The sequence below is a fragment of the Morone saxatilis genome, unplaced genomic scaffold (assembly GCF_004916995.1).
Source record: "Morone saxatilis isolate NCDOM2014 unplaced genomic scaffold, NCSU_SB_2.0 Contig3, whole genome shotgun sequence".
Taxonomy (NCBI): domain Eukaryota; kingdom Metazoa; phylum Chordata; class Actinopteri; family Moronidae; genus Morone; species Morone saxatilis.
In genome coordinates, this window is record NW_023339873.1 from 19331700 (window position 1) to 19357305 (window position 25606).

General features: G+C 40.9%; 4 protein-coding genes across 4 annotated transcripts in view; 2 read left to right on the forward strand and 2 right to left on the reverse strand.

The window, feature by feature from the left end:
* Window positions 1-13761, forward strand: part of rock2a (rho-associated, coiled-coil containing protein kinase 2a) — a 33523-nt gene extending 19762 nt beyond the window's left edge. Inside the window, 23 exon segments of the mRNA XM_035673987.1 lie at window positions 366-414; window positions 865-984; window positions 986-1001; window positions 1680-1771; window positions 2277-2523; window positions 3827-3933; window positions 4613-4772; window positions 4990-5150; window positions 5395-5579; window positions 5686-5755; window positions 6241-6344; window positions 6539-6725; window positions 7051-7144; window positions 7252-7346; window positions 7516-7707; window positions 7917-8085; window positions 8592-8662; window positions 8756-8844; window positions 8997-9075; window positions 9241-9508; window positions 9656-9869; window positions 10928-11018; window positions 11367-13761. Of these exon segments, the coding sequence (XP_035529880.1) occupies window positions 366-414; window positions 865-984; window positions 986-1001; window positions 1680-1771; window positions 2277-2523; window positions 3827-3933; window positions 4613-4772; window positions 4990-5150; window positions 5395-5579; window positions 5686-5755; window positions 6241-6344; window positions 6539-6725; window positions 7051-7144; window positions 7252-7346; window positions 7516-7707; window positions 7917-8085; window positions 8592-8662; window positions 8756-8844; window positions 8997-9075; window positions 9241-9508; window positions 9656-9869; window positions 10928-11006 (2848 nt within the window). The 3' untranslated portion in view covers window positions 11007-11018; window positions 11367-13761.
* A 385-nt stretch (window positions 13762-14146) lies between these two features.
* On the reverse strand, window positions 14147-20719 carry slc66a3 (solute carrier family 66 member 3). The gene is made up of 7 exons (XM_035673988.1): window positions 20479-20719; window positions 18429-18511; window positions 17560-17629; window positions 17364-17421; window positions 16807-16927; window positions 15594-15635; window positions 14147-14757 (listed from the first exon to the last, which is right to left on the reverse strand). Exons 1-7 carry the CDS (start codon window positions 20622-20624, stop codon window positions 14657-14659), a joined length of 621 nt encoding a protein of 206 aa, XP_035529881.1. The 5' UTR covers window positions 20625-20719; the 3' UTR covers window positions 14147-14656.
* Window positions 20720-21320: 601 nt separating this feature from the next.
* On the reverse strand, window positions 21321-23393 carry cunh2orf50 (chromosome unknown C2orf50 homolog). The gene is made up of 3 exons (XM_035674369.1): window positions 23061-23393; window positions 22830-22869; window positions 21321-22406 (listed from the first exon to the last, which is right to left on the reverse strand). The coding sequence occupies exons 1-3, from the start codon at window positions 23282-23284 to the stop codon at window positions 22209-22211; spliced, it is 462 nt and encodes a 153-aa protein (XP_035530262.1). The 5' UTR covers window positions 23285-23393; the 3' UTR covers window positions 21321-22208.
* A 1132-nt stretch (window positions 23394-24525) lies between these two features.
* Window positions 24526-25606, forward strand: part of LOC118336937 (CAP-Gly domain-containing linker protein 4-like) — a 34385-nt gene continuing 33304 nt past the window's right edge. Inside the window, exon 1 of the mRNA XM_035673707.1 lies at window positions 24526-24645. The gene's annotated coding sequence lies outside the window, so the exon portion shown is untranslated. The remainder of the gene's footprint in view (window positions 24646-25606) is intronic.

A 25606-nucleotide genomic window follows, 5' to 3' on the forward strand; every position in this document is an offset into this window, starting at 1 on the left:
TCTCAGTGGATGTGCACTGCTGGCGTCACTGTACAAGTTGCATACTGGACCAAGACTGACTTCCAAACTATTTGTGATGTCACAAATTATGGTCATAGGCCCCGCCCCTTAAACATCTGATTTTCAATGAGCTCAGAGAAACTTTCCACTTTCAGCAGATGAATATGAAAACATCCTTCTAGAGTCAAACTCTGCACATAGAGCATTTAAACAGCACACTGTAGGAACAAGAAGAAACACACATTTGAATAGAGGGGGACTTTAACAATCGTAGCTTTTCTTCATGTTGCACCACTTGCACACTTGACCACAGTGACCATCACTGTCAAAGCTCTTGTACATACTGTTCTGTTTTCTATCTGCAGAGCTACCACTAGCCGTCTAGACAAAATCAACAAAGAACTTGAGGAAGAGGTAAGATAATCACTCTGAAACCACAGTGAACTACTAAATGTACAGCACAGACACCTGTTGGTGTTGGAGATCACTTGCATACTGGCTCTGTCTTACTTTTAATATTTGCTGGTGCAATGACCCAGTTTCACCTCAGGGATCGTATAAGCTCCCTCTTTTTCACACATTTTTATTGCGTTTCCCAAAAACTGTGTTTAAGTCAGAATAATGATTTCTCACTGACCATGTTTCGGTTGAATGCTGATCATAGTGTCATATCCAGTGAGGTTCAGCTGGATCGCTCGCCGAATTCAAATAGCCACATTAAAATGTCTACGGGGATTGGATTTTGTGTTAAGCCCAGATTGGATTCTGAGGAACCACTTCTTATAAAGCGAGTTATGGAATCACAGCACTGTGAAACCAGCCCTATAGGACATGTTGAACAAAGTGTGTAATGATTGATTTTAGGTGAGTAGCAGAAAGAATCTGGAGTCGAGTCTGAGGCAGCTAGAGAGAGAGAAAGCCCTGCTGCAGCACAAGAGCCTGGAGAGCCACCGCAAGGCCGAGAGCGAGGCCGACAGGAAGCGACTGCCTGGAGAACGAAGGTGACATGAGACGCACACAAATTGTAGATTCTATATATATCCTAATGGGAGTCCTTACATTTGCTTTGTTGCATAAGACGTTAAAGGGCCATAATCCAACCACCATAATGATGATAAACTCTTCCTTTTAAATGCAGAGTGAGACATTGATGAAGATGGAAGACGTGTTTTGATAACACATTTTTCACAAGCTATCACTTCAACACATACAGCGACACACTGTTTGATGGGGAGGATCAGAGTTTTTTTTTAATACAGTTAACATTTGAAATTTGACCTTCTATTTGACAGCTTCCTGTATGAATTTACTCGTTTGGATTTTAATTTGAGTTTTGGTTGATGTTTACAGACAGACATAATGTGGAAGATACTGCCATCACCTGGTCAAATAAACAGGGTGGTAACATGTTTACCAGGGGAACACAGTGTGCAGGCCTACCCAGGCTTTCTGGATATTGGATAATTTTCATAATAATACTTGCAATGCTTTGATGAAGCTCTGTTCTGTGATAGTCAAACTCCTCATTGATCATTGATTACAACTTTATAATAGAGGATTAATGCTTGAGTATTGTTGTAATACAGCATACATAATATAAATATATAAATATAGAGAGAGAGAGAGAGAATAGATAGTTCACCATAATATATTGCTCTGTGTTCTTCTGTGATGTGCAGTCAACGGCCTTCGAGACCAACTCGATGACATGAAGAAAAGAAACCAGAATTCCCACATTTCCAATGAGAAGAACATTCACCTGCAGAAACAGGTCGGTGGCCACTGAAGTTTAATGTCTAAAAAGTCCCCTTCTGTTGAAAAAAAAAAAGATTGTTGACAAGGAATTCAAATTAATGACTATTATAAGCGATTGAATTAGCTACTGTGATCCAATTTCTTAACAAACACTGACACTTAGTGGTTATTTACACATGTATGTATTTTTCTTAGAGTTATGGGATTACAACTATAATGTTGCAGTACACTATATTCCTTAAAATCAGCAATATAATGGAATAAAAGCCTTGATATGTATATTAGCATTTTTGAGAAATATGTCAAAGGCGTCAACAGGTACTAGTACTAAATTTGTATCATAAACTGGATTAAGCTTGTTTCGGTTTTTCCCAGAATAACATAATACTTTGAATAGAAAGGTTGTATGTAACAGGACTTGGGACAAACTGTAACTGTTAACAAATAGGAAAGTGATGAGCAACCAAACAAGACTACTGACTGATCCGCAAGCATTTCTCTTTCGCTGCTGTCCCCATCAGCTGGAAGAAGCCAATACGTTGCTGCGGGCCGAGTCTGAGGCGGCGACGAGGCTCCGTAAAACCCAGACGGAGTCCAGCAAGCAGCTGCAGCAGCTGGAGGCCAACGTACGCGAGCTGCAGGACAAGTGCTGCATGCTGGAACGCAGCAAGCTGAGCCTGGAGAAGGAATGCATCAGCCTGCAGGCCGCGCTGGAGACAGAGAGGAGGGAGCACAGCCAGGGCTCAGAGACCATCAGCGACCTGATGGGTGGGTGACACACACACACACACACCACACACACACACACACACACACACACAATAGGATTAAATATGATATCTGCGTGATTGTAGTGAGTGTAATTAATGTATTGTTTGAAACCCTGTTGTAAGGATTTGCTAGTTTAGTTGGTTGTATTTTTATGAGATGGAAATTCTATTCTATAAGAGTCCTTGGATGAAAAAAATCTCAGCCACTTCTGTCTGCTCAGCGGCTTACATGGCAGATTTACCAGGGCAGCTACGTAGGCAAGAGCACTGCCACACAAATATAGAGGGCACCAAAGAGGCTTAATAAGAAGTTTGCACTGCAGAATCCATTCAGCAAACAACTCGTTCACTATCTGTGAGTGATTTGAATTTATTTGCAAGAGCTTTTGTGAAAACAGGTTTGTCTGGGGGGTGCTTTACAGAGCCACAACGGCTGCAATACAAACAATAACAAACACATCTGATATTCAGACATAGAAGACTTATCTCCGGTTGAACAAATATGAGTATAGAGAGTAAAAAATGAAATGCTCTCTCTCCTGTAGACAATCCCTTGCTCTGTTGCAGCAGGTCAGTGTGCAGTAGCAGCAGACTCCGGTTGTACGAGTCAGCGCCCAGCATGCCTTTGTGTGACTGTACGAGGGAGTATGTTATTATCAAGGCTGATAATTCAACCTTAATCTGATTAAGGGCAGTACTCGGGCTATTTAAACTGTCGTGTAAAAGCTTTTATCTGATTGTGTTAATTGAAGTGAGGTCACACAGCTCAGGTAACACACCCAGATTTCTGCTCAGTCAGCGCCTCAGTTAACTTTGTTTTTGGCTTTCGTCAAACTGCAGTTGTAGGTCATCAGATACAGTGAGCAGATGTTGCATTTACAAAGCAAACAAGGTAGCTACCGATGTAATTGAATCTGCTTTCTCCAATGAACCAGAATATTGGAGAAATAGCATTCATTTGACCCATGTAAATATTCACAATCAAAGTATTGCCTTAAGCTGATTTCTTTGAATATTGTCGGTATTGTGTGTGTGTGTGTGTGTGTGTGTGTGTGTGTGTAAACAACCTCACATGGGATTACTGAAAAAACACACTCACCAGTCTTGCTGGATCTGTGTATTCATGCAATAAGGAGATTGATGAGAAACCAGAAACCAGAAACTCATGAACTTGTAGCTGGGATTGACTGTTGACAATTAAGGGTTTAGTTTGTTCTATGTTTTATGCATGTTTTGGAGGCATTTTCTTTTTTCTTTTTGCTACATGCTTCTCTGAGGACTCTCTTGGCTTTGTCTTGCAGGACGTATCTCCAGCCTGGAGGAGGAGGCACGTCAGCAGAAACAGGCTCTGTCCAAAACGGAGACTGAGAAGAGACAGCTTCAGGAAAAACACACTGATCTGGAGAAGGTAACCCAGAAAATTGAGACATAATGTGATAACTAATTTTATAGACTACATATTCTTACTTATCAAACAAATGTATTAGCCTTTTACAGGAAGGTTAATTTAGACTTCTTGAACTGCAAAGATGAAATAAACACAACCATTCTTCCCCTGTACTTTGTCTTTGGTAATGTGGTAGCAGTATAAAACAGTGACATCATTAATTAAAGCACGCTATCTAGTGTTTACCTTATAACGCAAATTGCTGCAGTGGGACCATCACAACAGAGAGGACCGATAAATAATCTACAAACTGTTTTAAGAGGCTGCCACTATAATAGATTTAAGGCCTGGTTCTTAAGACATTATTGTACAACTGACAATTCCAAACAAGGTGCTGATTGCATTTAACTTAATGGCCACCTTCTTGTAATCATCCGAGTACTTGACTAGACCAGCTGGTGATGTCTGTTTGGTTTACTGAATAAATCAAAAGGCATATTGATCCTGAAGCTGTTAAGTTTTAAGGACTGGTTGGTTAGTGATACACTGTAATCATTCAGTGCTTCAATTCTTTGATAATGATTTCAGATTGTGTTTGTTTGAGTGCAGTGTTTCGTTATTGGCATTACTATGTCATTGGATGTGTTGTGTGTTGAGTTTTGCTCTCGGGGTTTCATTGGGTTTGTTTTCTTTTGTGCAGGAGATGAGCAACAAGGAGATTGATTTGACCTACAAGCTGAAGGTTCTGCAGCAGGAGCTGGAGCAGGAGGAGGCCTCTCATAAGGCCACCAGAGCACTGCTGGCTGACAAGAGCAAGATCAAAGTAACCATCGAGGGCGCCAAGTCAGAGTCCATGAAGGGTAAGGGCACAGACCCATTCTTTTCTTGTTTACTTCAACTGTCCTAGTTTGTACCATTACATAACAGATGTTGTGAGGGGGAAGATTTGAATTACGAGTCGTACACAATGTGGATTTCTTGTTACAGCTTTACATACTTTTTACTCTTTACTATTGATTAACATAACTTCACCATGTGGAAAATGTATTGATATAATAAAAAAAAAAACCCATGCAGAGATGGAGCAGAAGCTGGCGGAGGAGCGAGCAGCCAAACTTCGGTTAGAGAACCGAATACTGGAGCTGGAGAAACACAGCAGCATGATGGACTGTGACTATAAACAGGCTCTGCAGAAACTAGACGAGCTGCGCAGACACAAGGACCGACTAACTGAGGAGGTGAGTGTTTATATTCTGTCTAGGGGAAAAGAGTGTGTGTTTAGATATTAAATGCCACCTACAGAAACAAATGTTGTAGCCTGTGTAACAATGTGTCAGTTCTGAGCTGTAGAGCGATGACTGTTATTCAGTGGCGATTTACAAGAACCGGAAGTACAGACAAAACAATAACAAAAGCAAATTCAACATTCAACACAGCCTCTCCTCACTTCTCTGTCCCTCTGTGTTTTGTTCGTTCTTTCAGGTGAAGAACCTGACGCTGAAGATCGAGCAGGAGACCCAGAAGCGTAACCTCACCCAGAACGACCTGAAGGCCCAGAACCAGCAGCTCAGCTCTCTGCGAACCTCCGAAAAGCAACTCAAGCAGGAAACTAATCACCTACTGGACATTAAACGCAGCCTGGAGAAACAGAACCAAGAGTTGCGCAAGTCAGTTTATATTTTGTTGAACCCTTTTCTGGCATTCATACTCAAGGCTTCATATTTTGACATAAAATGACGAGTAACAGAATTTTATTTTTATTTTCGACTACAGAGAAAGACAGGACACAGACGGGCAAATGAAGGAATTACAGGACCAGTTAGAAGCTGAACAGTATTTCTCCGTGAGTTTTTATTCTGCTCTGTAATTACTAATGTGGATGCAAAATGACTAAGCGCAGCACATTACGGTTCAACATCTTGGTTGCTAAGTGTGTGGGTTGTTATATGCCACCAGAACATTCCTTTTATTTCTGCAGCTAATGCATGCTGTCTGTTGAATAGCTGAGAAAGGAATCAATGTTCACTGTTGAGTGGACACCTATTAGTTAATTTTTATGTATCTCTAGAAGCAGACATTACATGATCAGTGTAAATGGAATAATGTAATGCTCAATAAAACCTATTTCCCTTTATCATAGTTTTTATTTTATTGGCTAATCTGTACACAGTGTATGTGGATAATTACTCAGGAGTTTTTGTTTTCATGATTGAGGAAATGTACAGTAGTAGGCTGCTGAATTCATGAGATGCATGGAGTAGCATCAAAGTGTGTTTTAATATATTACCTGTGTGCGAGGTGTGTTTGACCTGTTTGTTGTGTTTTCAGACGCTGTATAAGACCCAGGTTCGGGAACTAAAGGAGGAGTGTGAGGAGAGGAACAAACTCTACAAAGATGCGCAGCAGTCTCTGCAGGAACTACAAGAGGAGAGGTGGGCTGGCTGTTGGAAAAATATGATTTAATACTTTAAACATCAGTGAAAATTCAAAAGCGGTTATAAAAAAAAAACCTAAACCAAGACAAAATAATGAAGCAGTGAATTAATCTATAGCTCTGGATTTATATTCTGGGTTTATAATTAATAGTTGTTCAGCCTTTCATTAGTTTTTTTACAATTTCTTTCAGGGACTCATTGGCAGCTCAGCTTGAGATCACATTGACAAAGGCTGACTCAGAGCAGCTGGCGCGCTCCATCGCTGAGGAGCAGTACTCAGATCTGGAGAAGGAGAAGATAATGAAAGAGCTGGAACTGAAGGAGATGATGGCCCGCCATCGTCAGGAGCTAGCTGAGAAGGACATCACCATCAGTTCGGTGAGTGGCATCAACTTTCTCCTGCCTTCAGTTAAATCCAGATGATGTAAAATGGTTTTGTATTGCTGGCAACCTTTTTCTGGTGTGAGTGAAACAGCAGAAACAGAACAACAGAACAACAGAAAAGATAAAGAGGATAGCTTTCCTCATTCTATACATTATATTACACAACAACTAAGTGAAAGCAGTGCACTCTCAGACTGTATAGAGACACAATGAAAACAGACTTTACAGCTGTTGGACAACAGGTGGCAGTGGCAGACAGCTTATACAGTGCTCAATTACCCGTTACATAGTGAACGTGAGTTTTTTTTGCCCCATGCAGCTGGAGGAAGCCAATAGGACCCTGACCAGTGATGTTGCCAACCTAGCTAATGAGAAGGAGGAGCTGAACAACAAACTAAAGGAGGCATTAGAAGGTAATTACAATGTTGATAGATGATGTAGATTTAACTTGGATAATAACATAATAACTTTTATTATGAATAAAAAAATATTTTCTGGGTTGACATTTATATTTTTTCAGAATCAGAAAAGTCAAAGGATTGGGAGAACCAGATCAGCCACATGAAGCAGACATTTGAGAAGCAGCTGCAGTCAGAGAGGACGCTGAAAACCCAGGTAAGCCAAAGCTGTACCATCTATGTGCTCCATTTTTAGTCACTTAAATACACTTATACAGCAACTTGAAAGGTTTTGGTTCAAAACTAAGAGCTAAAAGTCGGAGAAGACCTTCTGAATATCTCTGTAAAACAGACTAAAACCTGCACTTTGGAACTTCCATCTACAGGCCGTCAATAAGCTTGCAGAGATCATGAACAGAAAGGAGGTTCGTGGCGGAGGCAGTCGCCGTGGTAACGACACAGACATGCGGCGGAAGGAGAAGGAGAACAGGAAGCTGCAGTTGGAGCTGAGGTCGGAGAAGGAAAAACTCAACAGCTCCATCATCAAATACCAGAGAGAGATCAATGAAATGCAGGCGGTTAGTAGAACAGTCACACACAGTTTCATGCCATGTATAATCATTCCTCATTAATAATGTCCATTTTAGGCAGCTGTACAAAAGAAAAGACCAGTTCCCGTCAAGTAACAACATTGTCTTTAGGCTGGACGGGCACGTGCAGCAGCATCTGTTCACCTCCTTTATTATCTTTGACTGGACCTTGTTTTTGGGTTGTTTTTTATTTGCAGCAACTGTCGGAAGAGAGCCAGATGCGTATTGAGCTGCAGATGGCTCTGGACAGTAAGGACAGCGACATCGAGCAGCTGAGGAACCTCCTGCAGTCGCTCAGCGTTCAATCAATGGACTCTGCCAGCGTCAGCAGTGGGCCAGAGTTTGATGCTGATGATGCATACACAGGTAAGAGCTCAACCTTCCTGAAAGATGTATATGTAACTCTCACCCAACTTCATTTTCATTTTCATACTTTCAAACAACAAAGTATAGTTGGCATTCCAAAAATAGTGCTTATTTACAGGATTTGGCTTTTGAAGGAAATTGTAATATTAATACTAGTAATTGTGAAAGTTTTTTTAAATATTTGTGGCTGAAATAAGGTATGTCTGCTGCTGCTGTACATTACATTCAACCATTTTGGAAGAAAATACTACTTCATTGAGTTAATACAGTTGTAAAAGAGAATTAGACCTTGTATCAGAGCTGGTGTTTTTAAAAATGCAGACAGGTGAATCAATATTGGCTTCACTCCTGTGGCTTAAAACTCAAGTAACTTTTTATTCAAGAAAATTGGATAATGAAGGTTGTTACCTTCTATTTGAGTTGGTTTGAAAATGTATTTTGATTTTAACACTGGTTATTATTCTACTGACATACTGTATTGTTTGCTGTCTCTTCCTCCCACTCAGAAACGAGATTGGAAGGATGGCTTTCTCTCCCTGTTAGAAACAACACCAAGAAGTTTGGATGGGAGAAAAAGGTACAGAGAACAAAGCTGCTTTAATGATGTATCACAGCCTCTCCTTAATCGACATAAACCTTACCTCTGTTTATGTCTGTTCTGTTGCTTTAGTATGTTGTAGTGAGCAGCAAGAAGATTCTCTTCTACAACAACGAGCAAGACAAAGAGCAGTCCATTCCTTACATGGTCCTCGATATAGAGTGAGTATGACCGCTAATCTAGTCTGCCGAGAAGACGAGCCAGGACTCGTGTTGGTTTACGAGTTCACTGTGTCCTGTCGCAGCAATATTTTTTGAATTGAGATGCAGCTGACGTAGTGTAATGGAGCCGTTAACTTATTTTCTTCACACAGCAAACTCTTCCATGTGAGGCCTGTCACTCAAACAGATGTTTACCGTGCTGATGCCAAAGAGATTCCCAGGATATTCCAGGTCCGTCTTGGCACCGCTTCAGGGTTTTTATTGTTGAAATCTTAAATTGTACTGTGACGCCTTAAGTTCTGGATGATCAGTATTTGATGTTTGTTGATTGTCACAAAAGCACACATATAGACCAATATTCTCTAATCCTCATTCTATATCAATCTATATTTCCAGATCCTTTATGCCAATGAAGGCGAGAGCAAGAAGGAGCCAGAGTTTCCTGTGGAGCCGCTGGCCATTGGAGAGAAATCCAGCTACATCTGCCACAAGGGCCACGAGTTCATCCCCACTCTCTACCACTTCCCCACCAACTGTGAGGCGTGCACCAAGCCGCTGTGGAACATGTTCAAGCCGCCGCCTGCTCTGGAGTGCCGACGCTGCCACATCAAGTGCCACAAGGACCACATGGACAAGAAGGAGGAGATCATCGTTCCATGCAAAGGTAGGATGCATTCACATAGGGACTGAAGAATCTGTGAACGAACAGGTTTATTGGTGCAGCTTTAGGATCTGAGAAAGAGAGTTTTCAGTCATACCAGTGTTGCCAATAAAGATAACTGAAGATTATAACTCTCTCTCCCACCACCAGTGAACTACGACGTGTCTACGGCCAAGAACCTGCTGCTACTGGCCATATCCCAGGAGGAGCAGCAGAAGTGGGTGAGCCGACTGGTCAAGAAGATTCCCAAGAAGCCTCCACCACCAGAGCACTTTGCACGCTCCTCGCCACGCGCCTCCATGAAGGTCCAGCCAAGCCAGTCCTTGAGGAGGCCCAGTCGACAGCTCCCCACAAGCAAGAGCAGGTAGCAAAGCAGACAGGAGATCATGTCTGCACAGTTAATGCTTTTTGGAAAAGCTTTTAAAACAGTTTTCACTATTTAAGACTCATTTGATTTGTTGATTTTCATGTTGTATGAAGTATTTGGTTATTCAGGAGGTCTCCAGTGCTGCCAAGATTAGGTTGAGGGTTTTAATACATATTATTGAGACAGTAACATTTTAAAATGGACCATCTGCATACAGGCTAGAGTTGGAAGTATATGGGCTCAAGCTAACATTACTTACTGTATGCATTTTTGAAAGATCATGGTTCTTTTGGGTTCCTTAGACTAGACTAACACACTGTTTCTATGGATCAGGAGGAATACAAAAAATACTGCAAGGTAACACAAAAGTTATTGTGAAAGAACATGAAAGTTATTGTCACGGAACACAATTGTAGTTTCACAATAGAATTTCACCGTGACCCTTTTGGGGTCTCGGTAGTGGATAGCTGTGTCCCACCGTGTGGCTGCTGTTTCAAAAACAAGTTAGAATTTGAAATATTAGTAATTGTTATTGTAATTGAATGTTCTGAATCTTTTGGTGTCAAATTTAAATCTGTTGAGAATTGGCCACTGTTAGCTCCTTGCTAGTTCAGTCCAATAATGCTGATGATATCAGTCTCATCTATAGTGCATCCAGAGTTACCAAATCTAACAAAAGCAATGTTGATATTTCTATATTCTGTGTGTGAAACCCCAAAGACTGCTGTGTATATGCAGGGGATCAGTTCTTTTAGAGGAGAATAAAAGATGTCCTTGTATCCAGAATTCACTGTAGCGTCGGTGAGAAGTGTTTTTGAAGTGTGAGACAGTGAGTAGAGCAGCCGTGGAGCTTTGTTCTCTGTATACATGATTAGCCTGCAGAAGATAAGATGCTGTTTTTAGTTTCCCCCTCTAGTCCGTCTGGCCCTTATATAACACCTTTCTCTTTAACATGAGAACAGTAGCCAATCCTACATTTGACAAGACTCTATTCTTGGTTATCAGATTGTATGTGTAAGTGTTACCTGGCCATCAAAACTAATCTCCCCTTTCAGATTTGAGGACTTTGGTCTTCAGGACTGGCACTGGGCATTGGATGATATCGATGATGATTGTTCCTCTATTCATTTCTGATGACTGCATATGGTAACAGTGTGTGCGGTGTGTGCTGTGCTGTGCAGTGATTTCAGTGGCAGTGGAGCACTGTTTCCACAAGGCATCAGTTTATACATCTACAGTCCCAATTTGCTGTGATTTCAAAAAGAGAAGAAAACACAAATTTAATATTGATGAAAGGAAGTTCAGTGTTTCAAGACACTGCTGCTTATTCTCTGCTACCTTGAAAAACTCCATGATGTTTTTGAAGTGGTAGCCAACCAAACATCAATATTTCTAAAGCTGCTGCCGAGACTAAAGGTGCTGTTTTCTAGTCACATCATCTCATTATGTCTTACCCATCGTGACCTTATGCCCTCTGACCTCACGCCCTCGCAGATCAAATGGCTTCCAAATAAGGCGAGAAGAATCCCACAGTGGATACTGGTACAATTGATGACTTCTCCCCCCTTTGCCCAGACGTTTCCCTGTAAACCACTCAATTCCTGAATGTGTGTATGTTTGATTACAACCGAAAAGTGTCTTTTTGCACTGAATGTTCAGACACACTCCTGGTTGTCAGTTTGTGGTGGGTTTGGTGGTGGGCTTTGTCCACATATGTTGGTCCCAGTGCATGTGCTTGTTGGGGTTACTTAAATCTGTGGGAAACATTTGGCTGCCCACCTGATAGCTTGGATCACCTTGCCACTGGGTGCTGTAAATGAAAGCAGATACATTGTCTTGTGGGTGAATGTGTGTATGTTGTTTCATCATTTATTTAGGGGCTGAAGGTTAGGCAAATATCTGATTATATCATGATGCACTGTTGTGCAAGTGAAAATATCTCCTCTGTATTTTTTAAATTGTTATTTGCAATAAAATGACTTAACGTAATATAAAATGGTATAATATATAATTTTCCCTTTAACACCAGATCCAAATGTATCTGTGATTTTGGTAAATCGCAGCAAAATATTTTTCAACTGTAAAATGTCCCCTTCAGTATATAGCTCTATTTGTACTAAGGTAAATGATGGGGGAAAACTTTTTATTACAGCCAGAAACAGAACTTCTGTCAGACTCTATAGACTCAATCCATAGAATTGATTTAGTATTTATGAAAAAAAAGAGGTCTGTGGGATAATTATAAAGTTTGTGCACACCATAAAGTCTTACTGACCAGGGGTGTACATCTGGACTGAAGAAACCAAAGAAATTCATAAACTGTTCCTGGTATAGGTCTGAAGGCCGAAAAATGATGAAATAAGTGAGTACGAGTGCAGTTAGTATTATTTAAACGTTATTTTCTGACACTAATCTTGCATCCATTTCTCCTCTCTTCCAGTTAACCTTGCTTGGGAGTGTGGTGCATCGTTGGGGTGTTTCCTTCTAAATCAAAGACTGTATACAAAGCTCCGTTTGCAGATCAGCACACTGAACTCCACATCACTTCTCCACAACCCACCCTGTCATGCTTCAGCCTGTGAGAGTTACAAAGTCTGTATTTCCCTTTTTGTTGAACTTCTTTCCCAGCAAATTGAAGCGGTAACAACTATCAAACTCAACCCGTGTGATCCTTTCACCCAGCTGGATGGCTTGTAAGCATATTAGCCGAAGTCTTCTCTCGGGCCCTTGACTAGAGCAATTATGTGTCTCTGGGGAGCTGGAGTAGCTTGTTCAGCTCCCACAGAACAGAAGAGAGCTCTTAAAAGCCCAACTAGGGCTGGCAAGAAGGGGATACACTTACCTCAACACTTCTCACCAGGACACACTGTCTGATTGAAGGACCTAACAGGACAACTCTTCCTCACCACCTTTGGGGACACTTGTGGCCAAATAAAAAAGACATTCTTGTGTTTAATGATGAACAATATGAAGGGTTTAATGGGGAACACTACGCTCAGAAGATGGTAAACTCTGTAGTTGGTTGGCTGAATGCAGCTGAGGTTGTTGAACTTAATCCCAGATACAGTATCTGTACTTTGGCTTACTCAAACCTTTTTAACATATTGATTGTAGCTTCTTGCTTCCCACCATTCTGCTTTCAGGTGCGCGTCCACACGGGTCACAGAAACTTGAATAAGGTACTTAAGCAAATGAACTGTGACTTCTAGGAAAGTCAACAAGGTGGGGAAGGAGTCTCAGATTCCTCTAGGATTTGAGGGAATAATTCCTTGAGCGCCTCTTATTCAAATTTCTGACTCAGGCACGCTTTGAATCACCGGTTTGTCTTGTATGACTACAGTAATGGTTATAAGTGAACTGAATCCTGCTCTAAATGGCATTAGATGAAGGCCCAGACATGAGATCCTCACAATCCCATAATCTTTCAAACCTGCACTGTCAATTATGAGGGTTAATGTTTACTGAATTCAAGGGGTGCACCGTAAATGCTTTTCTGATCCGAGCTCGGCTCCTTTGTTTTTTTTTTTTTTTTGAATGTACATCTGGGCTTCACCAGAGATGACACGCAGGCATTGTATTACTTCTATCCAAATATACTTGACTGAAGCCCCCTTTCATCACCAACTACTCTGAGTGAACTTGCATGTGTTTGCCTTTTCAGGCCTCACACTTAAGTGCTGTCACCCACAGGCCTCCACCTATTAGAAATGTAGTTTTTAGTCATTTCCTGACAGTAGAACATGAGGGGAATTGACCAATACGAAGCAGAAACAATGAAGGTATGCAATCATATCCCATAAGTCAAAATACTGAGCAGCACTATTCCATTGAACGTTTTTCTAAAAGTGTTTGTCCTGATATTTTTGTATTAAAAGTAACCAAACTCTGAGTTTGGGCACATTGGTGTGTGTATGTGGCTTATATAGCAGGTGGAGAGTTACTATGTGTGTGTGCGCGTGTGTTTGTGTGCGTGTGTGTGTGTGTGTGCGTGTACTGAGTGCTCTCCTTTAACCAAGAAGCATGTTTTATACATATAAATATACACAGTATATATTTTACATGCCATACAGTGCACATTATATTATTTATACAGCCTTGTCCACTTTGTATTTAAGGGCTCTACATCCAGATTGCATGTTTGCTACCAAACAGCTCTATAATAATAACTACTTCAACAATAAAGACATGGATGTGCCTTTTGGTTTTGGATTATTTTTCTGTCTTAAAAAGAAATATCTTGGAAGCTATAATTCTGTAAACGGTGCACAACATCATTTCTCTTTTTATGGGTGAGTTTTTAAATGCATGAGACTGACATTACCACAGTGTAAGAAGCTAGAATGTTTGCTTTATTAAAATAATTCAGAAAAGAACTTTACACTTGGAAAAGCTTTTTAAAATACAGTATTTCTTTCCTGAGTAGGAAGATCTCAGATATGCTTGGCTTGTGCTGTCCTATCTAATAACACTACATTTTTTCACATACAGTATGAAAAAGCATTGGTCTCTGTCCTCACTACAAGTTGTAGCAGATTTTTAGTCACTGGAATGTTATTAAAAAAAATGTGTGGGTTCAATACTGAGGTAACAATATAAAAGCACATTTTATAGGTCAGTAGTACAAAAGCTGCTTATGTAACCATTGTACCTGTCAGTTTTGTTTTTCAGTCCTTGCTGTGTCCAGAGTAACCCAGTAATCTCTCTGGTGGACAGAGCTGGAAGACATGAGGAAGAACTGCTGGTTTACAGTGCAGCCAGTCTGCCCCACGATCCAATTTAAACACTTAGTCTTCTTTCTTGGACCTGCCGCTGTGTTTCTGGTAGTAGAGCACAGTGAGCAGCACCCACATGTTGAGCAACGTCATGACGATGAACCGCACCAGCACTGTGACGGAGGGATTTTATTAGATTTAAAAGCGAGACTAATACATCATGAAAGCCACAATTCTGAGGCTGTAAACTGTTGAAATCAATCAATAAATGCATACATTTATTTTTTATCAATTCTCAGAATGCCTTTTCTCTTTCAGCAGCCTCATTCACTCCCCCTTTGATTCTTAAGATAGGAATAACAAAACTGAGTAGTTTATCGTGTTTTATAGAAATATTTTTGCTTTTGGAAACCTGGATGGATTAAACAAGCCTACCCAGGTGCCCAATGGGTCAGTGGGCCCTGGGGCCAGATAAGTGACAGTTAACATTTCCTGTTAAAAAGTTGACAAAACAACTACAAGGAGACCCAAAAACACTTCAATGAGATGCAAAAACTCTACAAATTAGCATAAAAATGTCATTTTGTGTCTCTTTGAGTCTGGGTGTCTGGCTCCTATGTACAGTAAGACGGGTGGGGGGGATTTTGATGTCTGTGCCCAGGAGCCTGTTGCCTTATAATCCATCTAAGCTAAGAAACTATGATAGCATGTTTTGCATTTTCTCCCTTGAAAAGATACAAAAGCTACAGATCTCCTAAGAATTAAATTAGGTTTTAAAACAAAATTTGCCTCAGGAGAACATGGGTATCAGTACTGGATATTATAGACTCACAGCAGGCTTCCTCATAGCAAAGCACTAGACTACAAAAAATCCTTCACTCATGTAAAACTATGATGGTAGTTATAAACATTTTAGAAGGAACTCTTTAAAAAGATTTATATAGAGATTGTAAAAAAAAATCCTATCTGGGATATTACACATAGTCATTTGTAATTCAGTCTGACTTACCCTGCGTGTCTCCAGTTGTCACTGTGGTGGTGTAAATCCGTGCTGCAACAAAGAGGAAGCCAAGTTAATGACATCCTCATTATCCAACAGAGCATCTAATATTTAATTAATGAAGTGTGGAGTTGTTAATTTATTAAATAGGAGCTGAGTAAATAGCTCAGTTCATGAAAATACATATTTATGAACTGAAACATTACAGTAACAGTACTTTTGGGGGAAGAAAGTCTCAGAAATGTTTTAAGCATTTCTGAATTTATTAGGAATACTAAACATGAAGCTTGGAGAAAAATGGAGATCAGTTTTAAGACTCATTAACCTGAACTAATTGATTCTAATGAGGCGTTTTCCAAAGATTTCACTCAATTATACTATTAATGTCCTACTTATTGTGGGGTCCATGCATGGCTGTTATTATCAATATGGATTTTAGTGATCACAAGTTTTCCAAACCTACCATGCCATGGCATTAAATAGTCACATTTGAAGCTGCTATAATCTATGTGGGAGCTAAGCTCCTATAAGAAGGTGTCTGAGCTCCCATAAAAGCAGTGATACATTATTAACAACCATAATTTTTATCACAAATAATGCATTTTTCAACATAAAGAGTATTATTTCTCTCTTTATTGACCGCTTGCTTTCTGTTGGATTAATGACTCACAAAACGGATTCATCCTCCTACTAGTGGAGCGCTAAAGAGGTGCCTAAGGTAATAACACTTACTTTCATGACCCCAAAAAGGACAGTATCACATCCTCCCTTTCAGTGACGGTCTAAATTGGCATATTTCAATATTGCAGGGCAGTTTCGGGTTGTAGCAATCTACTTGATACAATTGTTGCAAAGTGTTGGACCCCATAATGAGCAGTGAAGTTTTCTCAGAGCTCTAAAACTGCTACTTTTAGAGACCCCCACAGAGCTCAGATTATAACTTCAACCCTGAAACCTGAAGTTTTTTTTTTAATAACAAATGATCCAATGAGGATGTGTACATGTGAAAGGAGTCTACTCTACTCCCTGGTCTAAGTAGCTTTTTAGCATCTTTCAGCTCATTGTTTTGGTTTTACATCCTGAAATAACTAACTAATAGATTAATTGTGGCAGTTTGCTGCAAACAGTCTGGACAGGAAGGGAATATAGAGAAATTGGGAAAGGAAAAAGGTGCACCACACAGCGGACTACGGTGTTTACATGTCCAGTATATCATACTCACCCATGCAAGTGTAGGTAGCCATAGCCCAGGAGAGGGCGCTAACCTGTCCACCGTCTTTAGACCGCCATAGACACTGCAACTGGGCGAACTTACTGGCTGCACTGATGAATGTGCACAGGCTCTGAGAAGAGAGTGGAGGTCAGAACAGATACTGATTTGGTCTCTAGTGTTTCTGCATGTTCATATTACATAATGACCTGTATAACTACAATTCAGCTTTATTTCAAAAAGTGAGAAATGTTCAACACTTTTAGGCAAGACTAGCTTGCCTAAAAAAAAAAAAAAAAACTTTTAAGAGGGAAAGCAGTTGCAGGATCACTGCTCTCACTTATTATTATTACAAAAACTGCCTTCAGACACATTCATCTCATTAACCAACAAGACCACTTGGCATTTATAAGGTCTGTGTATCTTCCTGAGATACACCAGGTGAAATGAGGTCTGGGTAACTTTCTGCTCAAATCTCCAGCTCATTACTCTTGACTGATGACATGCCATCTCTTCACTTTCTTTGTGACACACTGTGACTTATGATTGATGTTAAACTGATTTATTACCATAGCCAAATCGATGATCCACTTCTCCACAGTGAGGAGCCTCCAACCTCCGACGAACCTAAACACATTACGTTAAGGCAATAACACGTGGCACACTGTCAAAGGTATCAACAAAAGGCCAATGGGTCATTGATTCTCTTCAACATTGAGTGAACACTTTCACATCCAGGGCTATTTGAAAGTGATGAAAGGATACACCAAGGCGTAGACGAGGCTCTGCTGCAGGCTGCCGTTGTAATGAAGAATCAGGAGCAGAAGAATGACATCTGAGGACACAGGGCAGGTTATAACACAAACAACTGTGGGGCACATGATCAATGGGGCTGCAGTTCACTTCCATCTGAAGGACCACTGAATCATATAAGTTTTAACTCTGGCCTCATTAACTCACCCTACACTAATATTTCTGATTTACAAAGGCCAATCGTGCTTTTGGAGACACATAAGGTATCAGCGTCCTCTGTTGATGAGATGTCATAATTGTTTCTGTCAGTAACAGACCTCTCTGGGTGGATCTGGGCTCCTTTAGAGACTCGAGTGCAGTAGGAAGAGTGATGTTCTGTTATTACGGTTTCTGCTGTTTACAAAAGGAGATCAATAAAGGTCATAGATGACCTAATGCCCTCCTCAGTGGAGACCCATGTCAAGTCATATGTTTCTACACTACATGCATTGATCATGGAACATTCTCACGTGATAGCAGTTATTACCCACATCAACCATGTGGATGATCTGTTGATTTTCTGTCAAACCCCTGTGTACGATATTAAACCATGGGCATACAGTTGTCAATTTGATGTTCTGCATTGCTTTAACATGGTAGGTTACTGTGTTTGAGCTCTTGTTTGAATGCATTCAAAAGACAGGTACTATGGATTGGAGTGTGAAGCATTTAACACCGAGTGTGTTTGAAATAGAAACCTACCGGCTCCAAAATTAGATTTACAGAAAATTAGGAAAATTGACCTTTACTTACAAAATAAGAAATTGCACTTCTTAATAATGTAATGTATATATGATGTTTATTAAATTGACTATTCGCATAATATAATAAAGACAACTCACCTTGAGCAATGAGAATTGGATATTCCAGGTACGTTGGAGGTGGGTAGTCATAGTACATCTGGTACGTAACAAAAACAATGAACCTGTAAAACAGATGGTATCAGGTTATTGCATTGCATTGTATTGTATTGTTTAGTATGAAATCATAGAAGCAATGATCAAGCAAAAATATGTAAGAAAATGTGCCACTGAGAACACTCAAAGCCTGATATAATGAGAAGGGCTTTCCCTTGCCATGTCATTTATACCAAGCTGTAGCTCAGGCATTATGACTAACTGATTATTGTTTAACAGCCAAACAGTAGCAGTCAATGTTCAATTAACTCTTTATGGAAGCGACTCTGCTAAACATGTTCAGCAAATTAAAAAAGTAACAGTGATCAGTTACAACAAACTCAATCTTAGAACCCATTGACAATAATCTGGCGATTTACAGATATCTGCATTCATATTCAGATATCTGTTTACAGATATTACAACAAACTCAGTCTCCAAATAACCTCAGAGATTCCCCAGCCTGTTTAGCAAGCTAACATGCAGCTGGATGCATGAGTTTAAAGGCTGTTGGTGTGTACAGGTTTCTGTGTGCAGGTCAGGCAATGTCTGAGAAGCTTATGCAAGGTGAAGTTGCCATAACGATAAACAACCAAAACAAAATTCAAGTTAAAGCTGCACGAGGCATTTTCACATGGTGAATGAATCAGATGGCTGGTAGAGGAAGCTGTTTGACAATACTCCAAAATCCTGGAAGGCAGTGTCAGTAAACTGCACACAGCATGTTCACAGACCAGGCCCCTGTGTGATGCTTCATACAGTGAACGATCTCTCGCACTGCAGCTGGGGAGACAGATTTGAATCTTGCATTACAAGGGCCATTAAGTAATTTTATTAAGGTCTGTCTGAATAAGGATGTGCCTCATCATCAGAGACACAACTTTTAAAAACGTAACATATCCATTACCCAAATGGATGTCAGTGTGAATCTGTGCCAATATGTACTATATACAATAACTTTTATTTTTAAACATGATACCCAGTGCAGCTTTAAGACTCAGCTACTTCACTGTAACATGCACAATGACAGCCGGCTGTCGCTCACCAACACAGTGGAGACATTTAGTACAGCGCAGCCACTGCCAGGCACCGAGGAGAGACAGGACACAGAAATTATACAGCCTGAAAGACACAAAGCTGCCTAGTCCCAAACTAAATATGATCCTTTAATTCTAAAGAGTTAAGCGATATCTCCACTAGCCCAACAAGGAACACTGGCACTAAATTTGAACACACAAGAGCCAAATCAAGAAGTAGTCTTCTGCACTGATTTAACACCAGGCAGACATCACACTGCTTCACACAGATGTGAGAGCAAACAGACCAAACTGAGGCCAGATGTCCTCAAAATCCTCCGCTCTGTAAACAAAACACAATTGTTGGTGTTAAGCCTTCACAGTGGGATTAGTTTCTATTATAAAGGAGCTTTTGGGTTGTGTGCCTAAAAAAACCCAGCCAGTGAGCCTCCTGGAGACAATCTCTACATGTCCTATTTTCATACTTCTCTAATCTAAACTGACCTTGCATCCTCGCACCAGTATATTCTATATAAGGATGTGCTTGTGCATTTCCTTCATTTCCCCCGCCAAAGGACAACAGTGGGGTAGTGAGGCTCCCGCAGTGATTCTATAAGTTTTACTCAAATACAAGGTAGGTGGTGGTTCAGATTCATGCCGAAATGACCACTGGGTATTAAGGATTCAGTGGCGGTGTTATATACCGTGTACGGATATGCGCTACCTTACCCAGAACACAAACCCCCATAAATTACAGATATTTTAAATGGAGTTTGGAGGCGGGGTTCTCTCTGCAGGGAACGTACCCGGTCAGGAAGACATAACATCAACATTGCAACAGCATTGACTAATAGTAAGTAATGCACTGCATACTTTAACACATCAGTCACAGTGGACTTCCTTCCCCCTCTACGTTGCACACTTTACGGTACAAATAACCGCCGACATTTACCCCAGGAGTTCTACTAAAAAGCACACACCCGACGAGCTCCAGGAGCAGACTGTTGAGGCTGACTCCGCTCGTTGACTTCGCTCGCATCAGGACGAAGATCTGCGGGAACTTGAGCACCATGCACACGAACAGCGTGCTGAAGTTAGCCACATGGAGCAGCGAGTCGGACTGCATTTTCCGGAGATAGGTTTAACAAACTGTGAACTTTAGATTGTCCGATTTGGCTCAAAGTAGCAGCCAGATGCTGCTGCTGCGATGTCACCAGTGACAAGTTAGATGGATTTAGGAAAGACTTCCGTTCTGTACTTACGAAATAAAAGAAAGTAAACGCGCGCGTGTTGCAGTGGTGCTAGAACATGTTTGTGTTGTGAAGATCCAAAGGGAAAACTATAGTACTGTGGATTTATTGTAAGGCTAAACTTTTCTTAAACTATTCTGAAAGATAGCTAGACAGCTGGATACACTTTTATTTTGAAGGCGAACTGTTTTGGTTTCCTCTGTTATTCTGTGAACTTGGCAGTTTCCTGTCAGCCGGCATCTTTTCTCACTTCCGCATACATCCACTGAAAGCTGATTGGCTAGTTGTGCACACAAGTTAGACTTCAGAAGCTGTGCTGTCTCTCTCTCTTCCTGTCTCTCGTTTAAATGAGTCTGCATTCTTGGAACTACACCAGTCCTCAGTGATGGAAAACATTTGAGTACTATTACTCATATACTACGTCCACTTTATTTCAAATGTAGCCTTTAAAAGTGCACCATATTGTAGGCTCTCCTATGCTTATTACACATCTGGTATAGTACTATTAACATAACTAAATCAGTTCAGTACACCCAGACTTTAAAATGCAAAATATTTATTCCAACAAGAAACTTGACTTTGGTTACAATTCAGCAACATCCAGATCATTAAACCATTTGAAGATCAGTTTGTCAAAGTCATCGGGGACTACCGTTTGTATTCCAATTGAGACAAAGGGGCAGTGATTCATAACAACATAACAATATACAGTGGCATTTTAAGGCAGCTACAGTGGTGCTGAATCCTGAGATATGCTGCCGTTCACATAAAGTGCACATTGGTATAAGCTACATCATCATGATAATCACACTAATGAAATGAATGTCATCCCATGGCTCCACCATGGAACAATGGCTTAGAGGTCCTGGTAAACATATAACAATATGTAGCTATTCAAGCTGTTTTTCAATGGAAAAATACAAAATAAAACCAATTTAACACCGAAATAAGATCTATTGTGATAGCATCAGTGAGTAAGATTCTCATATGATCCTTATGGTAGAGCTGTTTGTTTCTTCAGCAGCAATATTTGAGTTAACAGAGAAATGTAGTGGCGATACAACCTTTCACTCATCCAAATTTGATCAGGTATCTTGTTTGATTATCAAGTATCTGATTAAATACCTGAGCTCGGATGACATGAATCTGATCTGCCGGTGTCTTCTCACCTCTCTTCTCGAGGCAAATGCCTTTAGTTTGAGTAGTTTTGTACTCCTTGCATGTGGCATACCCAAATATATGAATAAACACAATTTCTAGACTTTAAGTAAAATATGATCAGATGATCTGATATGACTAGTATTGTCTGTATTTTACGTCAAATATTCACTCTCCACGAAAAGGAAAAAAACTCCCCCACATCAAATCCAAACAGGCTGAGCTGCGGCGAGTGCCACACTGTGCCATCTAAGCTCCACATAAGGACGGTACAGCCCCAAACGGACCAGATGTGCAGAGGTCTAGCAGGGCTGCATCTCTGGATCCTGCTTGCGCTTGTGATGGTTTCCAGGCCAGAGTACCAGTCTGTCCAGTCTGACCAGTTCACTCCCCAGCGGAGTGGACAGTCTGCTGCCAAGCATCTGATTGGTGGTGTTGGGGACGTGATCAGAGAAGAGTGACACGTAGGTGGGTAGAGGCTCCTCTGACTTCGGCTGCCCCTACAAACACACAGGGGGCTGATGTTAGCTGGAAACGTTCAGCTGTATAATGGCTTGAAGATGAAGCTGACATTAAATTCATCAGGGACAAATGAAGCTTATCATATAATCATTTACCACATAGGATGCGTTTTATAATACTATCATCAATAACAATATTCTAATGGGCATTTACACTAGATGCTAGAATTTACAGGAAGTGGCAGTATTTTAGATGAAAGCTGCAGCATCGGGCTTATTGCTGATATGACAGAAGTTCACATCATTTGTCAGTTGGAATTATTTGTGTAAAACTTCATAAAATACTGGGGCAGATTTTTAATATCATATCATTTAAATATATTCAGATGTTCAGCATCAGAAAAGGTGTGTAGATAGGAGTTCTTCATTTTACACACATTGGTGAAATGTATTCAGTCTTACCATCTGATCATAGTTCCTGAGAAAGTCCCATTTCTTCTCCCTGTGGACCATAATGCAGGCTATTGGTTAAGTCTATATAGCTTCAATGACCTATATAACTAATAAGAAGTGCCATGGCTTCAGCAGGCTATATTAGTTAATAATCAAACTGAAATACAGTCATTGCCCAGGCTGTTTTGGCCAGTTCAGTGGTGCCTTGGCTCACTGTTCGATTACTGAAGTCATTCTCACCATTCCCGCACTCCTCTCCTCTCACTCCATACCGCCTCTTTCCACACTTGGTCCTGTTTAACCGGATCACTCTTGTCCGGATTCAGATCCGCGGACGCCGCGTCTCCTTTAGCCTGCCGCGTCCTGTTCGCTGCAGGCTGGCTTGATACCGGCCTGGGCCCGTTGTTTCGGGCCGGTAACCGGTAACCTGCAGAGGATACGCGCCGAACGCTGTTCAAGTCCATTCTGTTGTTAGATTAAAAGCAAATGCAGCTACTCAGCTTCAGAAGCATGGGCTCATTACAGCCACTAAAACAGCCAATAAAACAAGCAAACAACCAAACTGAGGGTTGTGCGCAGTGAGCGGAGTGTGTGTAGAGAAATCACTGCCACAACTTGAGCCGTTTTGTTTACGTTTCCATGGAAACGATGTTCCGGGAATATCATCACAAATAACAACTAAATGTCCTGTATACAGGCCATAATGTTAATATAAGGTCACATTTGAGGCCATTGGTGCATGCATTGATTGTGACCTGCATTATTTGCCTAATTGTTGATTGAATATTGTGCTTACTGTCCATAGGTTCTTAGTTTTCTTAGTAATTCACCAACTACAATCACAAAAAAAACAAAAAAACACTGAACAACCTTTTGATCTCCCTCCATCACTCATGTAACATGAGTCATGTTGATGGCACTCTCCTGCAGAGTATACGAAAAAAGTGACAGGGGTGGTGAACCAGCAAAGGGCAAGGTCTTAGACAGAGGCAGCTACAGGTGCTGAGGGCTCTTCTGCTTCAATAGAAAGTGGCATCCGTCTGTGAAACCCAACTGAATGTGGCCTTTCTGAATGGACATTCAAGGGTAGCATCCAGCATCCCACACTGCTGCACCTGGGAAATTACCATCTGCTGAATAGGAAGATATGTCCCTGTGTGTGTACTCAGGCCCCTGGACTGTGGCAGTACCCTAAAGGATATTGGACTGAATTATTCCCCATGCAGGCTGCAGGACACCTCTGTTCCACCTTGCTATGTATGCCTGGTTGTTTGGGTACATATATGAGCCATATGAGCCTAGAAGAGGTCAACGTAAAATCAAAGTGAGTGTCCAGGGACTAGTATTGGCCTTAGACCGGTCCTAAATTGTCATGTTGGACTACACTGAGCCTATGTGTTATAAGAGAATAAGATATTAAGAGAAACGCAGTAAACAAGAAAAACCCAGAGGAACTGAGCATCTGTCTGAGAGAAGTAATTGTAAATTCTCAAATTAAAATAAGATCCTACCTGTAAAGAGAGAAAAAATATTTGGAAATAACAGCTTAATCTGAAAATATTATTTTCCACAAAACTATATCACGCTGTTCAAGCTGTCTCCTTACTTTTTATGATCTGACTGTTTATAAAGGCTGTGTATTGTAGTTATGTAGTATTACCTTTATTTTGAAGACCGGAAAGGTAGACTAAACGCCTTTATTGTGAAACAGGATGTACCGTAGCTATGTAGCTAGCGAACAGTGAGGATGGACGGAAATTAAACCCACTATTGGCTTTCTAGTCATTATCCCCATGAGCGAATTGAAGCGAGCAGCAAGGTCAAGGTAACGCAGATACTTTCTTATGCACGTTAGTTCATCAGGACATTATTGTCTGCCTGCAGTCGTAAAGTGCAGTTTGAGCCGGGGGAGTGATGCTTGGCCCAGTATTTGGGCTAAATATCATTACCAGTGAGGAGCTAACGTGAGGGAACGCTAGAGAGAACACACTTCGTCTCTCTTGACAACTTTTCCCACAATGCAGGAACAAAAACTCTGTGGCTGCTAACTTCTTATATTTACCAGGCATGGACGAACGTAAAAACAACGTAGTGTAGCTGTCTCTAAGCACCAGCCGGCTCTTGCACATATGCTAGCCAGCTAACAGTTTACTGTCAGCTATCTAATGTTCCGTTAAATAACGATTACATTCACGGTAGGACATCGGTTCAGCTAACAGAGCTTCAGCTGCACACCGGAGACACGGGGGGGGGGGGGGGGGTCACTGCTCGACGTTAGGTTGACCCGTTCGGATACAATGATGGAGGTTGAAGTTTACAGCTACAGGAGAAAGTCACATTAAAAGAGTGCAGATTTAATACGCTGCCCAATGTCTGTGTAGTGGTTATACGCTGTGCAGCAGTTGCATGTCTGTGTTGTTGCTTGTGAATAACTTGTAAAGAAACTGTATATGAGTGGGATGCACGCAGGTGTTTTCAGTTATTAAGGTGGATAACAGGATGTCAACAAGTACACGTGCAGATAAAAGTGTTGTTGCTGTCTAATTAGGCTCAGTGACAGCACCTGTGTTGCTGGGCTCTTCTTCCCGGGGTTGTGACTTTATTGTAGTTTAATAAATGGCATACAAATGAGCCTCAGGTAACGTTTGTGTGCACTGACAAAAACCCTACAGCAGACTTTATTGCTGTAATGATGTTGTGCTTAACGTGGCATTTAGAAGTTACACAGACTCTGACAGGTAGTTTGCACGTCTTGGGTAAGTACTCATAAAGCAATGGGTGCCCAA

Bases quoted from the DNA above. Each gene is read 5' to 3' on its own strand.
- slc66a3 (XM_035673988.1), bottom strand. From the start codon at position 20,624: ATGCAGTCCGACTCGCTGCTCCATGTGGCTAACTTCAGCACGCTGTTC. The intron at 17,630-18,428 runs GTGAGTTGTCTT...CTGTGTCCTCAG, and splicing joins TCCAATTCTCATTGCTCAAG to ATGTCATTCTTCTGCTCCTG. The intron at 16,928-17,363 runs GTAATAAATCAG...CTCTCTTCTCAG, and splicing joins GGATCATCGATTTGGCTATG to AGCCTGTGCACATTCATCAG.
- cunh2orf50 (XM_035674369.1), bottom strand. From the start codon at position 23,284: ATGGACTTGAACAGCGTTCGGCGCGTATCCTCTGCAGGTTACCGGTTA. The intron at 22,870-23,060 runs GTGAGAATGACT...TATGGTCCACAG, and splicing joins AGGAGAGGAGTGCGGGAATG to GGAGAAGAAATGGGACTTTC. The intron at 22,407-22,829 runs GTAAGACTGAAT...GTGTGTTTGTAG, and splicing joins TCAGGAACTATGATCAGATG to GGGCAGCCGAAGTCAGAGGA.